General features: G+C 41.1%; 2 protein-coding genes across 5 annotated transcripts; both read left to right on the forward strand.

Moving 5' to 3' along the window:
- The first annotated feature begins 171 nt into the window (after positions 1 to 171).
- LOC147054324 (uncharacterized) lies at positions 172 to 2,002 on the forward strand. 2 transcript variants are annotated; one of them, XM_085916652.1, is made up of 9 exons: positions 172 to 220; positions 286 to 657; positions 775 to 810; positions 899 to 1,012; positions 1,093 to 1,132; positions 1,204 to 1,244; positions 1,312 to 1,362; positions 1,438 to 1,547; positions 1,822 to 2,002. In XM_085916652.1, the coding sequence occupies exons 1-9, from the start codon at positions 172 to 174 to the stop codon at positions 1,951 to 1,953; spliced, it is 945 nt and encodes a 314-aa protein (XP_085772778.1). In that variant the 3' UTR covers positions 1,954 to 2,002. The 2 variants fall into 2 exon arrangements, with proteins under 2 accessions (XP_085772778.1, XP_085772776.1); XM_085916650.1 differs by having other exon boundaries at positions 1,093 to 1,126.
- Positions 2,003 to 2,393: 391 nt separating this feature from the next.
- On the forward strand, positions 2,394 to 11,713 carry nrgnb (neurogranin (protein kinase C substrate, RC3) b). 3 transcript variants are annotated; one of them, XM_085916648.1, is made up of 8 exons: positions 2,394 to 2,547; positions 2,625 to 2,938; positions 3,033 to 3,103; positions 3,247 to 3,272; positions 4,237 to 5,171; positions 5,311 to 5,386; positions 5,830 to 5,949; positions 8,870 to 8,898. In XM_085916648.1, the coding sequence occupies exons 2-6, from the start codon at positions 2,785 to 2,787 to the stop codon at positions 5,373 to 5,375; spliced, it is 1,251 nt and encodes a 416-aa protein (XP_085772774.1). In that variant the 5' UTR covers positions 2,394 to 2,547; positions 2,625 to 2,784; the 3' UTR covers positions 5,376 to 5,386; positions 5,830 to 5,949; positions 8,870 to 8,898. The 3 variants fall into 3 exon arrangements, with proteins under 3 accessions (XP_085772774.1, XP_085772773.1, XP_085772775.1); XM_085916647.1 differs by having other exon boundaries at positions 2,513 to 2,938; XM_085916649.1 differs by lacking the exons at positions 2,394 to 2,547; positions 2,625 to 2,938; positions 3,033 to 3,103; positions 3,247 to 3,272 and adding an exon at positions 11,162 to 11,713 and having other exon boundaries at positions 5,098 to 5,171; positions 8,870 to 9,028.
- Positions 11,714 to 12,461: the final 748 nt, after the last annotated feature.

Genomic DNA, 12,461 nt, shown 5'->3' on the forward strand with positions numbered 1-12,461 from the left:
TTTCCGTACCAATGCGACAGCTGCAACAAAATGGAAAGTTATTTTCTTACAGTCTTACGTATGCCACTTCCTGTGGTTAGATGGGGGCTCGGCAGTGTATTTCCAAAATTCTATAAACGAGCTGAGTTCATTTTAAAAGGCAGCACTTGACAAGATTTCATTTGAACAACAATGCTGATCGCATTTCATTTAACACTGCTTTATCTATGGCTAACCAAAGGTAATATTGATTTTATTTTTCTTTAATTATATCATCATCTAACAAAGATTTTTCTATTTTTACAGATACAGTGTGCTGCAAGGACACTAAGGTGCCCTTTGAGGTCAAGCTTGTTACTTTGGGGCAATCCCTCACACTAAAATGCCATTACAACTGCTTTAATGAATTTCTTCGGGGTTGTTGGAGCAACGCGCCCGAGATTTTTAAGTGCCTCGGGGACCTAAACCGCAACTCTTGCGGAGTAACTCTTCATCTGGCCAACATTTCCACACAGGACCTCAAATTTAACTACACTTGTTACACACAGGCAACAGATGACCCGGATCTTAAAACCAAAACACAGCAAGTTGTATCTCTTTATGTAAAAAGTAATCAACGCTATAATAACATTGAAGCTAGGACAAGTGCCCGAAGCTGGACAGTTGCTTCAAGTAATAGTAAGTAGAAAAAAATCTGGCACTCTGTAATTTACATATTGTCTGATTCATGAAATGCATTTATTTCCATTACACTTTTTTTTTTTTGCCACCACAAACTGTGATTTTCATTCATAGTGCCTGCTACTGTTAAGCCAATGGATTCAAGCGGAGGTGAGAAACCACTTGTTATATAAATACACAATAGCAAATATATTCATTAGCAATGAAACATGGTTTTTTTTTTCCTTCTCTCTGGAAGCATGGAGATTTACAGAAATTCAAGTTTTGGCAACCTTTTCCGTCGCTATGGCTATGGCGGTGATGGCTTTGGTCGTTTTTTTATTTTTGAATCACAAACAATGCCGGAGGAATGGTAAGTATGATGGGAAAAGTAAAATCAGTCAAATTTATCTGAAATTTGAATACTATTTAATTGTTTGACACACATTTCAGAGTATGATGATGACGATGATGATACTATATCCAGGTCAGGGTTCATTTTTGTTATACTATATCCATAATTAGGACTTTGTGATTTCTCATTTTTGTTTACTCCAATTTCAGTTCGCCGACACATTCCCGAGTGATTTTCTCACCCACAAATGGTAATATGAAAAAAAATTCATTCACCAAATAAAAATCTGGTATTTACCATTTCGTTATTCCGTCCAGATTCATCAGCATCCCAAAATGAACAACGGACCTTAAGGGTTAGCTCTCAAGGTGAAATCTCCCCTGCAAGATACTTTTGACAGAGGCTGAACTTATGTCTAAATAAAATATTCTTTAAATATGCAGACAATGAGAGTCAAAGTGAGGTTCCATATGCTGAAATCATGATTTCAATCAGAGGTGTCAGCACACCAGAACTCACTCAGGCCTACTTGGCAACAGAAGACTTACAACGGGTAAGCGAAGGGACTCTCTGTCTAACACTTTATATTTTTCTTTTACTTTTGTTGAACACATTGAATTCAAAGTACCATGGACACAGAAAAATGGCTTGAAAAAAAAAATCCATTGGTCCTATGATAAAGATGAATTATATTTTATGTTGGGATGAGAAGTAGGCTACTATTAGTACTACTACTATTAGTGTGAATTTTTATGTGGAGGTTTTTCTTTTTTTTTTTTTAATGTTCTATTTACTCAAATACTCACTCTCTTGCTCTGCTGCTTCAGTGGCGAGGCTGTGAATCGATGGGTCACATAGAGGCCTCGCGCTCGGCTGAAAGACTTCACCTCCCGCAGCCCAGAGAGGTCAGACGCAAACTGAGCACCAACTCCGAGTACGCAGTCATCACATACGCCTGACTTGAGAAGACATGAGCAGCCATCATCTGCAGGGAGCGAGAGAGACAGAAAAAACATGGGCTGATGGATCAATGGATAAAGAGATATCTTTTGAGTCACTATAATGTAAATAATTCTAACATGTTAGTATAAATGCAATGTATGACTGTATGCATGTTTCTTAAGTCTTTGCAAAGTGAAAAAATAAAGTTTCCTGAGATAGGCCAAAATACATTTTCAGTGCGTGTGTGTGCGTGCGTGCGTGCGTGCGTGCGTGCGTGCGTGCGTCCGTGCGTCCGTGCGTGCGTCCGTGCGTGCGTGCGTGCGTGCGTGCGTGCGTGCGTGCGTCCGTCCGTGCGTGCGTCCGTGCGTATATATAGAATAGAATAGAATAGAATAGAATAGAATAGAATAGAATAGATCTTTATTATCACTGTTACATGTACAACGAAATGAAAAAGTGCCAAGCGATCAGTGCAAATATAAAAAGATTTAAAAAAAATACAAGCTAAAAGTGAGATTTGAGTCTTGTCCGTCGTTACAAACGTTGCTTAGCAACAGGTAACAACAACAGCGTCTCCACACACCGTTACCATAAACGTTCAGCCACTCAAGGTAGGTCACAGCGCTATGTCTAAGTCGTCAACCTTAATACACATAAGTATATTTTAAACGTATTATATTTTTAACAGAAAAGGAGACAGATTGACAGGCATTCCAAGGACAAGTATGACTTTAGAGTGGTAGCCGGTTAACAGCAAAGCCTCATGGACAAAGTTTTCGCGAGTTAACTTCCCTTAAAAAAAAAAAAAAAAAGTTCTTCCGGAATTCTTGCCTCAACGAGTTGTCAACATGTCGGTGCCTTTCTGCAACACCCAATTGAGAATTCCACGAGGATTCGGTGCCATTCTGGAAGGACTGGTCCGAGAAATCCTTCGAGACCAACCTGCAGATATTCCCAAATATGCTGCCCTCTACTTCAAGCGTCTTCTCGGCCAACGAGAAAGTAATCATCTTTGCATTTGTTCATTGACTGTGGCGTGTCACCATAGCAGCACAATGAAGTGATTTGCAATTGCTTACCTGTTTTTGCCTTGCAGACAGTGGCGTGGATCCAATTCAGTGGGCTGCCAGCTTGGAAGAGCGATTTGACAACGACCGTTCATTTCAGGCCAGTTGGTGCTCAATCAACGTCGACTGTGATTGATGTCACCTTCCATCTTGCTTATTAGGCTTCTCTTGTGTGTGTGCCTGTGCTGCTGCAATTTTTTTTTTACAATAGCTCTGACCTTTTATTATATTGTTCTTCTGCAGGATGGTCCTCAAACAGGAGTTTCTGAGTAAGTTTATTTTTTGTCTTTTAATTATTAGGTTGTTTTTTTCATGCAATTGTGCATTTTCTGCCTTGTGCTACTTTTGATCGATCTGCAATCACTGAATGATCTAATTTAATCTAATTGACATGAATGCATAGGGACGCCATGTAGACCAGTGCCAATTTATAAAAAGAGATACATTTAATTAACTGTCGGATTATTTTATGACTAAACAACTGAGTTGATTAGAAAAAAAAATGGGCTTTGAAATGAAGTGTTGCAATCACGTTATCACACCATGACTCACTCATCCATGCGTATTGTTAAGATATTCATAATAATTCATCAAATGTACCCATTCAAAATTCAAACTCCACACAGAGGGACCGAGGCTGTGATTTGAACACTGCCAAATCTCAGAACTGCAAGAAAGAATTGCTAACCACTAGAGCACCACGCTGCCTTTGATATCTGTGTAAAATGAATTTTGTCAGGAACAACACTGCTTGCGTGGGTTTCCCTCCAGGTACTCCAGCTTCCTCCTACAATTTGAGAATACACATTAGGTTAATTGAATTCAAACTCAGCCATGAGTGTGAACTAAGTTTTCTTTTCTTCCAGGCTAAAAGTGTTTCCATCATACAGTATTTAATTATGCACTCAAAAAAAATTTGACTGCCTAAATAGATGTAAATGTTAATTTCAATTAGTTATAATAAACTGTACTTGAATGAATTACGTTTATTAAATCCAAGTTAATTAAATTGGAACCAATTTTGTAATTTAGTTAAATTAACCAGGATAAATTAAGTTGAGTCAACCCAAATACCTTATGATAAGACATTTAATTTAGGTAGTGCTTAATAATGAATTATGTGGAATTTCTTCACATTATTGAAAGAGCTTTTTTTCTCAGTGCACAGGCACTATTTTTAGTAACATTTTAATATTCAGACAAACACAAGTGTCGATCTCCATTTGTTTTCAGAGAAAAAAGACCTGAGCTAAACACTGAAGAAGTGTCCGCTCAGTCCTCAGAGTCCATACAACCTCAAGACTCCGTAACAACTGACCAAACTGATGCTCAAAACGAGCAAGATCAGGACGTACCTCAGTCCAAGACACAAAGTGGAGTCTCAGGGGGAGACGAGAGCACAGAAGCTGGAGAGTCGAAGGAAGTGACTGAGGAGGAGGCGATAGAAGTGGTTCAGGAAGAAGCTCAGGAGGCTCAAGAAAATGCTCAGGAGGAAGCTCAGGGGGTAGCTGAGGGAGCTCAGTTGGCTGAAGGGGTTGCTGAGGAGGACACTGAAGCCAAGGAGGATGCTGAGGAAGTGGCTCAGGAGGAGTCTATAGAAGTGGCTCAGGAAGAGGCTCAGGAGAATGCTATAGAAGTGACTCAGGAAGAGGCTCAGGAGGAGGCTCAAGAGAAGGCTCAGGAGTTGGCTGAAGCGGATGTCGAGGAAGGCGCAGAAGGGGGCGCCAGCAAAGAGGATGCTGAAGGCAACGCCGAGGACGCTGAAGGGACCACTGAGGCGGAAGCAGCCGAGCTTGGAGAACCAGACGCAACTGCGGAGAACGTCACGGTTGCTGATAATCAAGATAATTCACAGGCTGCTGATGAAGAGAGCGCCAAAGCCGAGACAGAAGAAGGTGAAGAAGCACAGTCTCAAAGTGAAACCCTCATTGACGAACAAGAAGTTCAAGATCAGGCCGAAAAGCCAAATGAGGAGGAAGGAGCTGTAACCGAGGCTCCTAATGAAGAAGATGGCCAATCAGCTGATACAGAAGGAAATTTGGACATCAGTGCTGAAGATCAGCGCGAAGGTCTAGAGGAGGTTTCAGAAACGTTGACACAGGAAGAGCAAGTCAGTGAGGAGCCTGAAAAGGAAGAACAAAATGATACCAACAATGAAGAAATTGAAGGTACTCTTAACGTTTTGGACACAATCATCAATACATTACAAAGTTTCTGTGGGTCCTTAAAAAGCATTAAAAGTCATTCTATAGAGTTTTTTAACATTAGGTCTTAAAAGCCATTAAACACGAAATCCAAACACTCCAGGTCAAGCGGCCGATGAACATCTCGAGGATGCCGGGCCAGCGGATGCACCCGAACCCGGCGATTAGAAGGAATTGAGGTAATATTTCGTGCATGCTCTAGATGAAAACAATGGACATCACCAAAAAAACAAAATCAATCGATGGCATAATGAATAGAATAATGGTTTCTAAAAATAGTGACAGACCCAATATAAACCACTGTAGGCGCTTTGGAACCAGTGTAATTACTTGTTATCGGGGGTGTTGTATTCATTTAACAATATGTGTCTTGTTTATCAGCGCTTTGGGAGCGAGGATTCAGTCAGCTGTTGCTGGAGAGCTTGTGTGTTAATTAAAAGAGTCACTTTGTTGTGCATTGGATTAATCACACTAAACAACTCGGAGCCTCGACAGGCGAGGTCATTTATTATGAATGTCTTTTAAATAGCGTCATTGTACTGTAGATAGTAAAACGTATTGATGAAGTCCGATATTTGTTAGATAATTAGTAACTGCACATCTTTCTGCTTTTTTTCTCCAGCTTCATCTTCTTAAGGGTCATGTGATCATGAAAGTCAACCCGGATCGTGGTCAGGTGTCAATGCCGCCTTCTTCTTCCTGCGACCAGCCGCGTTCCTCCTGTCGAGAAAGTCATGGCACAGTGAGACCCGCATGCTTTTTTTTTTTTTTTTTGTACGCTGAGTGTTTTCGCTCAAGAGGTTAGTAACCCACATGGCTTGCAGTTTTTCTCTGTTTCTCATATGCTGTGTGACTGAGTCATCCTATTTCCAATTCATTAGCTGCGTTGCAAGTTTTAACAAGCTTTTTGGTTATCAACCAGACATAACATTAGCTCCATAACCTTCTGTCAAATCATTCAGAAGAACTTTCTTCAAGATCCACATTTGATTTTTAAGATGATATTGAAATGTACAAAATACCTACTTAAAGGTTTAGTTTTATAATAAATAATGCTCATTTTAATTGTATGTTCATCATCATTATTTATTGAGCAAATGAATCAGCGCCTCCCGATTTGAGCCCCTTTTCGTGGTCACATATGAACCGTAATTCTCTTAGTCCCTAATGGCTCCGAGTTGTGTTGAGTGCCGCCGCTGCGCCCACAGATTGCAACTTGATTGAGACGTCCATCATCATCTAGAGTCGGCGTTATAGCATTATTTCGCCGCCGTCGCACTTGGCCCACCTCGTCTGATTCGCCCGGACCAGGCGAGCGTCCGTCTTCAATCGGTGGAGTAGGAAGAGTGGCTGAGGACGTTGCCATGGTAACGCCTCACTACTCATCCTGCGTTCTAGTCGTGGAATTAATAGGAGATGGTGATTGTTGCCACGCACGGTGTGTAATAGTAAAAAAAAGACTTTGATAGCCCTTGTTTGACTTTTTCTGGCCATACTCCTAAAATTGATCATGCCTTTAACTCGTTAACTCTTCATATTAGCCGCCCGACGATCGATGGCGGCAAAGTGAATTCAAGTCATCAGAGAGAACTCAAGCGTGTTTCTCAGTTAACGTGGGACTCATTTAACAAAGCGGCGGTGGGAGAGAATGAACACGAGAGATGGAAGTGGGATTAATGGCTGTTTCTCTGCCCCTGCATCTTGTCTCCGAGGCTGGCAGCGGCGTGTGGGCGGCCTCGCCAGCTGGGATCAGAGGAATGGAGAAGGCTGTCAGCTCACGCTGCCTTTAATACATTTATAACACCGCCCGGCGCAACTCCACTGCTTTTATTTTTTTGCACTGTTACTAGCTGGAATTGGAAGTTTCAAATGATTATTTGATATTTGAAATTCAGGGTTGGGTTCTTTTTTTTCTATCTACGCACGACATCTGTGTATAACTTTATATTGTCGTGTGAGAAATGTGAACGCAGTAAGTCAGTAACGTTAATGAGGCTGAAAAGATGGAACACATGCTGACATGTTTGTAGGAGGTCTCTCTTTTACAGCCCCCCCCCTCCACACACACACACTCCCTCTCTCTCTATATGTGTGTGTCTCTCTCTCCCTCCCTTCCTCTGTGTGTGAGCGAATGTTACTGAGCATGCAATGATTTGTTAGTAAGAGCCAGCGAGGCATCTGTATATAAGCAGAGAGTGAGGGCGACACATTCGCACCACCTGAAGACCGAGCCCATCTCTGAGAGTTTTAATATGGACTGCCGCAACGTGAGTAATATTTTTACGACAACTTTCTGACTTTTTTTGTTGTTGTTGTAAATATTAGTTTGTTGCTGAGGTAATCCGACTGTGCTGTTTTCATCATAGATGGATTGATTTGCAAGACGGTATTTAAAAATAATAATAATAATGTGTCACATGATGTGGCTAAGCAACACAATCCTTCTCCCAGACTTGGCAACCGAGTGAGTTGAGGCTAATGAACACTGGCTTGCACAGGTGGGTGGTCACCCTCCTACATCGAAGGGTGTCACACCAGAGACGCGATGGTGGGCTCACTGTTTTGTCTGAAATGTCAATACGACGCCCCCCCCCCCTCTCCCCCAGAGACGGGTGTTTGCGCCACAGAATCAGAATGAATGTTTACATAAGTTGTCAGCCGTGATATGCGGCTGACACTTTTCAGAATTTTTCTTCCGCCCACCACTTTTCCTTCGGGACACTTCTGGGATGCTGACTGACTGAGATGGATGCTGGTGTCATTTTTCTCAGGGTCATCCAAATGTGTCTTACTGAAAGGTGTTTTATTACTAATAATATTTGGGATGATTTGTAACTTTCAAGCACAAGAATGTTTTTTTTTTGTTTTTTTTTTTACAAACCACGCAGAAGAAGGCCTGCTACTTGTACAACAAATGAAAACACCCAACTCGTACAGCAGGCAATCAAAGTATCCAGAAGGCTTCACTAGAACTCGACATCAACAAAAAGCTCGATTAGGCAGCTCCTTTGGAGAGTGATAAACCTTTCGGTTGTTGAGCGTCGTAATCTCACACTTGATGTCTTCAAACAACAGTACGGGGAAAAGCTCGATAACTCTCGGAAGTAATCGCTGGCTCCAGCTTTTATTGATACTGAGAAACTAACACTTCTCAAACTGGCATTGAAATGCAGTCTGGGAAAACAAGGCGCCAATTGCGCAACTTCAATGTCAGTCGGTGAGTGACGCGCAAAGGGAATGATACGCTGACAAAAAATTGCAACGCCTCAGCTGTCAAATTCTGATGGCCTCACATCTCTCTGAACGATACATGAAAGGAAGTCGAAGAAATGAAAGCACATTGTGACTTTTGGGACACCCTGCTTTTTAGTTCTATTATTTAGCTGTGAGATAGGCAAAATATGAGAAACACTTTTAGAATGATGACGCGCAGCTACAATACCCTCTGAAAGCCACGATCGATATAATGATGTGGATAATGTTGTTTTGGAATCATACAACAAAGCCACTTAAAATTCTGTACACAAGCCAACTCAGTCATATGATGAGAAGAAGTCGAGAGAAAAATTAAAGCTGGGTTACTGACCTCCCTCCGTGCACATTTTTCACTATCATAATAAAAATCAGGCATTTAATGTACCATCATGCTATGGTCCTCTCAGCAGGAGGAGCGCAGCAGACCCCAGGAGGAGGAGGACATCATGGACATCCCGCTGGATGACCCCGAGGCCAACAGGGCAGCCGCCAAGATCCAGGCGGGCTTCCGTGGCCACATGACCCGTAAGAAGATGAAGCCGGAGGACAAAGCAGAAGGAGAGGAGGTGTGATGTCACAAAATAATATTCCTAAAGATGCTATATTGCTTGATGATGCTAATTATCCTGACACCCAAAAATACTAAACAATTCAACGGACATCTTCTTTTTAAGCCATCCAAATTTTTAATTCCTTATAATGTTAGCATCATCTTATTCACATGGACCAATAAACAATTTAGAAGTCATACATAATTAATTACACCAATTAGAGCCCACCCTCTGTTATGTTATGTGTGATTAAGGCATACGCATAACTGAGTGACTCATTTAATTACCCCATAGGCGCTCCGGCAGCAGCCGACTGAATCGTCAAAGCGCTGATAAATTAACCTGCTTCTCAAAACATTGTTCAATCACCAGAGAGATGTAAACGTTGTCATTTAGTCGAATTGAAATGGTAATTGAGCAGACAGTCGCTCTTTAGAAGACGCTGTTAAAAATGAAAAAGGGTTGCACTTGTTTCTGTGGTTGTACTAGCTAAAAAATAGACGTTGAGTTTTGTTTTGTTTTTTTTATTTACAAGCCAAACAATAAATATAAACAACACAACATGCAAAATGAGCTAACAAATTGTCGTGGTTGAAGTGTCATTATCCTATAAGCAATGGAGATTTGAACACAAAAGGTGAAACAACACACATAGACAGACAATATAACAAATCACTTGGACAAAAATGTTTCATCTTTTGTTTAAAAAATATGAAGGCAGCTTGCAGGCTTAGGTGTGACCCTCTCTTTTAATAGCTCGATGCCTGTCTGTGCCATACTGCTCCCAGGTGGCCAAGTTAAATATACCAGAAGGAGCATAACAGTCGCAATGAATAATCATAATAAGAAGAAGAATGCATTATGAGGGACAGACAAATTAACCTTGGCAACATGGCTTACTTTCATATTTCATATCTTTAGCATGGTCCTGAGTGGACTCTAAAGATTTAATTAGCTGGATAGGGAAAATGTCCCCACTCTTAATCAAATATGAAACAGCAGGCTTGGGAACAAAAGATCTATCAGTGGTTGTATCTAACCCACTTGCTTGCTGCCTTTTACTGTATGTAGGAGATATACTGTATTTATAGCTGCAGGTGTATCAGCCATACTTCAGTGGACCAGGCAGAATTAATGAACCCGTCAGACTGAATCTGGAGCCTGGCAAAAACGTCCCTCTGGGGGAGACCCCCTTTTTGCAACAGGGTTTTTTTTTTTTTGTCACCCGTCGCTTGCGTAGGAGTGTCACAAACATTACGCAAAAACAGCAAATCTGATGTGAAGGTACAGGATGCATAAAATGAAGACCAGAAAACAGGGAGTCGGATATAAAAGTTACCTAACGTAGCATTTCATGTGATGTTGTTCAAACATATTTTTAAAAAGTACAAGGCAAGGATGGTTTCACTTTTGCCACAAAGGTAATCTATTATGCAAGTCAGTTGCGTAACTTCGACATAAAATTGCATTATGTACAATGTAATATATGCATAACGTATTCATCATTTATGTCTATTGCATCCCTCATTGAAGCATAGTTTCATGTTTGTTAGATCACATTTCATCTTTTTTATGGCATTTTATATGTTTTGTAATATCCCAACATGGACCTCAACCTGATATCAGTTGCACAGAACAAACTCCAGCCCTGTAGGGGGAGCTCTATCTGCTGGATCTGGTTAGTCACTGTCCCCACCAGCTGCAAAAAAAAAAAACACCTCTCCAGATATTTTTAATGGGAAATGTGTGCAGGTATTTTGTAATCCAATAACAATCATCACAGTGCTACTATAATAATACAATTTGGAATTCGACCACTGGTATGTGGACAATATGCCTCTAAAATGTTTTCCTTTTGCCAGAAATAAACAAAAAGTCTGTCTTGAAAATGATCTCATCGATTGAATAGAAATGTGAAGTATCAGCTATTGGTATTGGTTCCTTAGTATCGGTATCGTCGAGTACTAAAGAGAAGTCCAAATCTGTTCCTACAATTGTGCCGGAATGTTTTCTTTTCTACTTTCTGACTTCTCACTGTCATTGTCTTTATCCCTGACAAAACCACTGGAGCCTTTTGACCCTGATAACAAACAACTGAAGTTGGTGTTCTGACATACTTAAACTCCACTCCCCCGTGTCTGTTTTTAGAGGCAGGAGGATCGGGGACAGTAGAGAGCGATGACACATTGCAACGATGGCCCCGTCCTGGCCTGGATGTACAAAAAGAGAAGTGGGAAAGGCTAAGCAACGTAGCAAGCAAGTATGGACGGCTGGCACAAGCTGGCTAAGTTGGTTTACAGGCGCACCAATTTACCACCGTGTTTGTTTCCTCCTTCAAGAAAAAAAAAATAGCTTAAATGAACAATTTGAGGATGTGTTGTTTTTTGTCTTTTTCGTGAACTTTAGCACTTCTTCAGCTGTCTTCATCAGTGTGTACAGATGTATTTGAGCCAAAATTGACAAGTCACTGCATGTACTTGTGAAACTTGTGCTAGTTTTAGATGATCTGTGAACGTGAAGATGAATGTCCTTGAAATATATAAGAGGGCTTCTCTTTTGGATGGTCAGTGTATGAACCTTGTTTGCATCAGCAGTAGACCTCTGTGGCTTAAATTGTTGTGCATTGTTTTTATGATGTGCTTGTATCTTAATATTTAACTCGCTTGCTAAATTCATTAAAAGGGTGAAAAAAATATTCTCAAAAAAATACCTTGTAGTATCTTCTACTTCTTTTCTGTTTGTTGAATCGTATAGGCACGAAGCTACCGAGTATTTCCATGGTGTCACCAGGCTCATAAATAACCATCCTGTCTTTTATTGCATATGGCAGTTCAAATTAAACACTAATATTTCTGCTCGGCTTACCCAGCCAGTCTCCCGTTATGAGAAATGAGCGTGAACATCTTCAGCCTCCCTGTGCTCCCACTCAGCCTGCCCACGCACATCTGAGCCACAGCACAGCGCATATACATTCTCACACAGGCAAAAAACACACACACAAAATTGTCTTGCGCACTTTTACAAGCAAGTTTTTATTTTTTTAATGATTTTTTTTTAATCCTTTTCTCAGTCTGCTTTTAATTCCAGAACTGAACTTGTTTCCATGTAATATTTTAAAGTGCACCAAAGTGGTTTGAAGTCACCGTGGAAATAGTGCATCGAGCCCCACTTGACTAATCAGGACCAAAAAAAAAAAAAAAAAATCAAGGTTTTACATCAAATTCTGACTTGTGAACTGCGTGGGTGACAAAACATCAAGTGGTGTCAGACTATGTGACAATGGGTCCTCTCACAGCGCTCCTGCTTCCCCTCCTTTTGACTGCAAAGAGTCATCCTTGAGTTGGAGTGCGCCACGAGATGAGAGGATGAGGGACGACGAGATGGGCGGTGGTGGGCGGAGCTTAGGGGAATGGACTTTGATGGCCGACTACACACGAGAGTGTTCTCA

Source organism: Syngnathus leptorhynchus, chromosome 7 (genome assembly GCF_054491065.1).
Source record: "Syngnathus leptorhynchus isolate UIUO chromosome 7, UIUO_Slep, whole genome shotgun sequence".
Classification (NCBI taxonomy): domain Eukaryota; kingdom Metazoa; phylum Chordata; class Actinopteri; order Syngnathiformes; family Syngnathidae; genus Syngnathus; species Syngnathus leptorhynchus.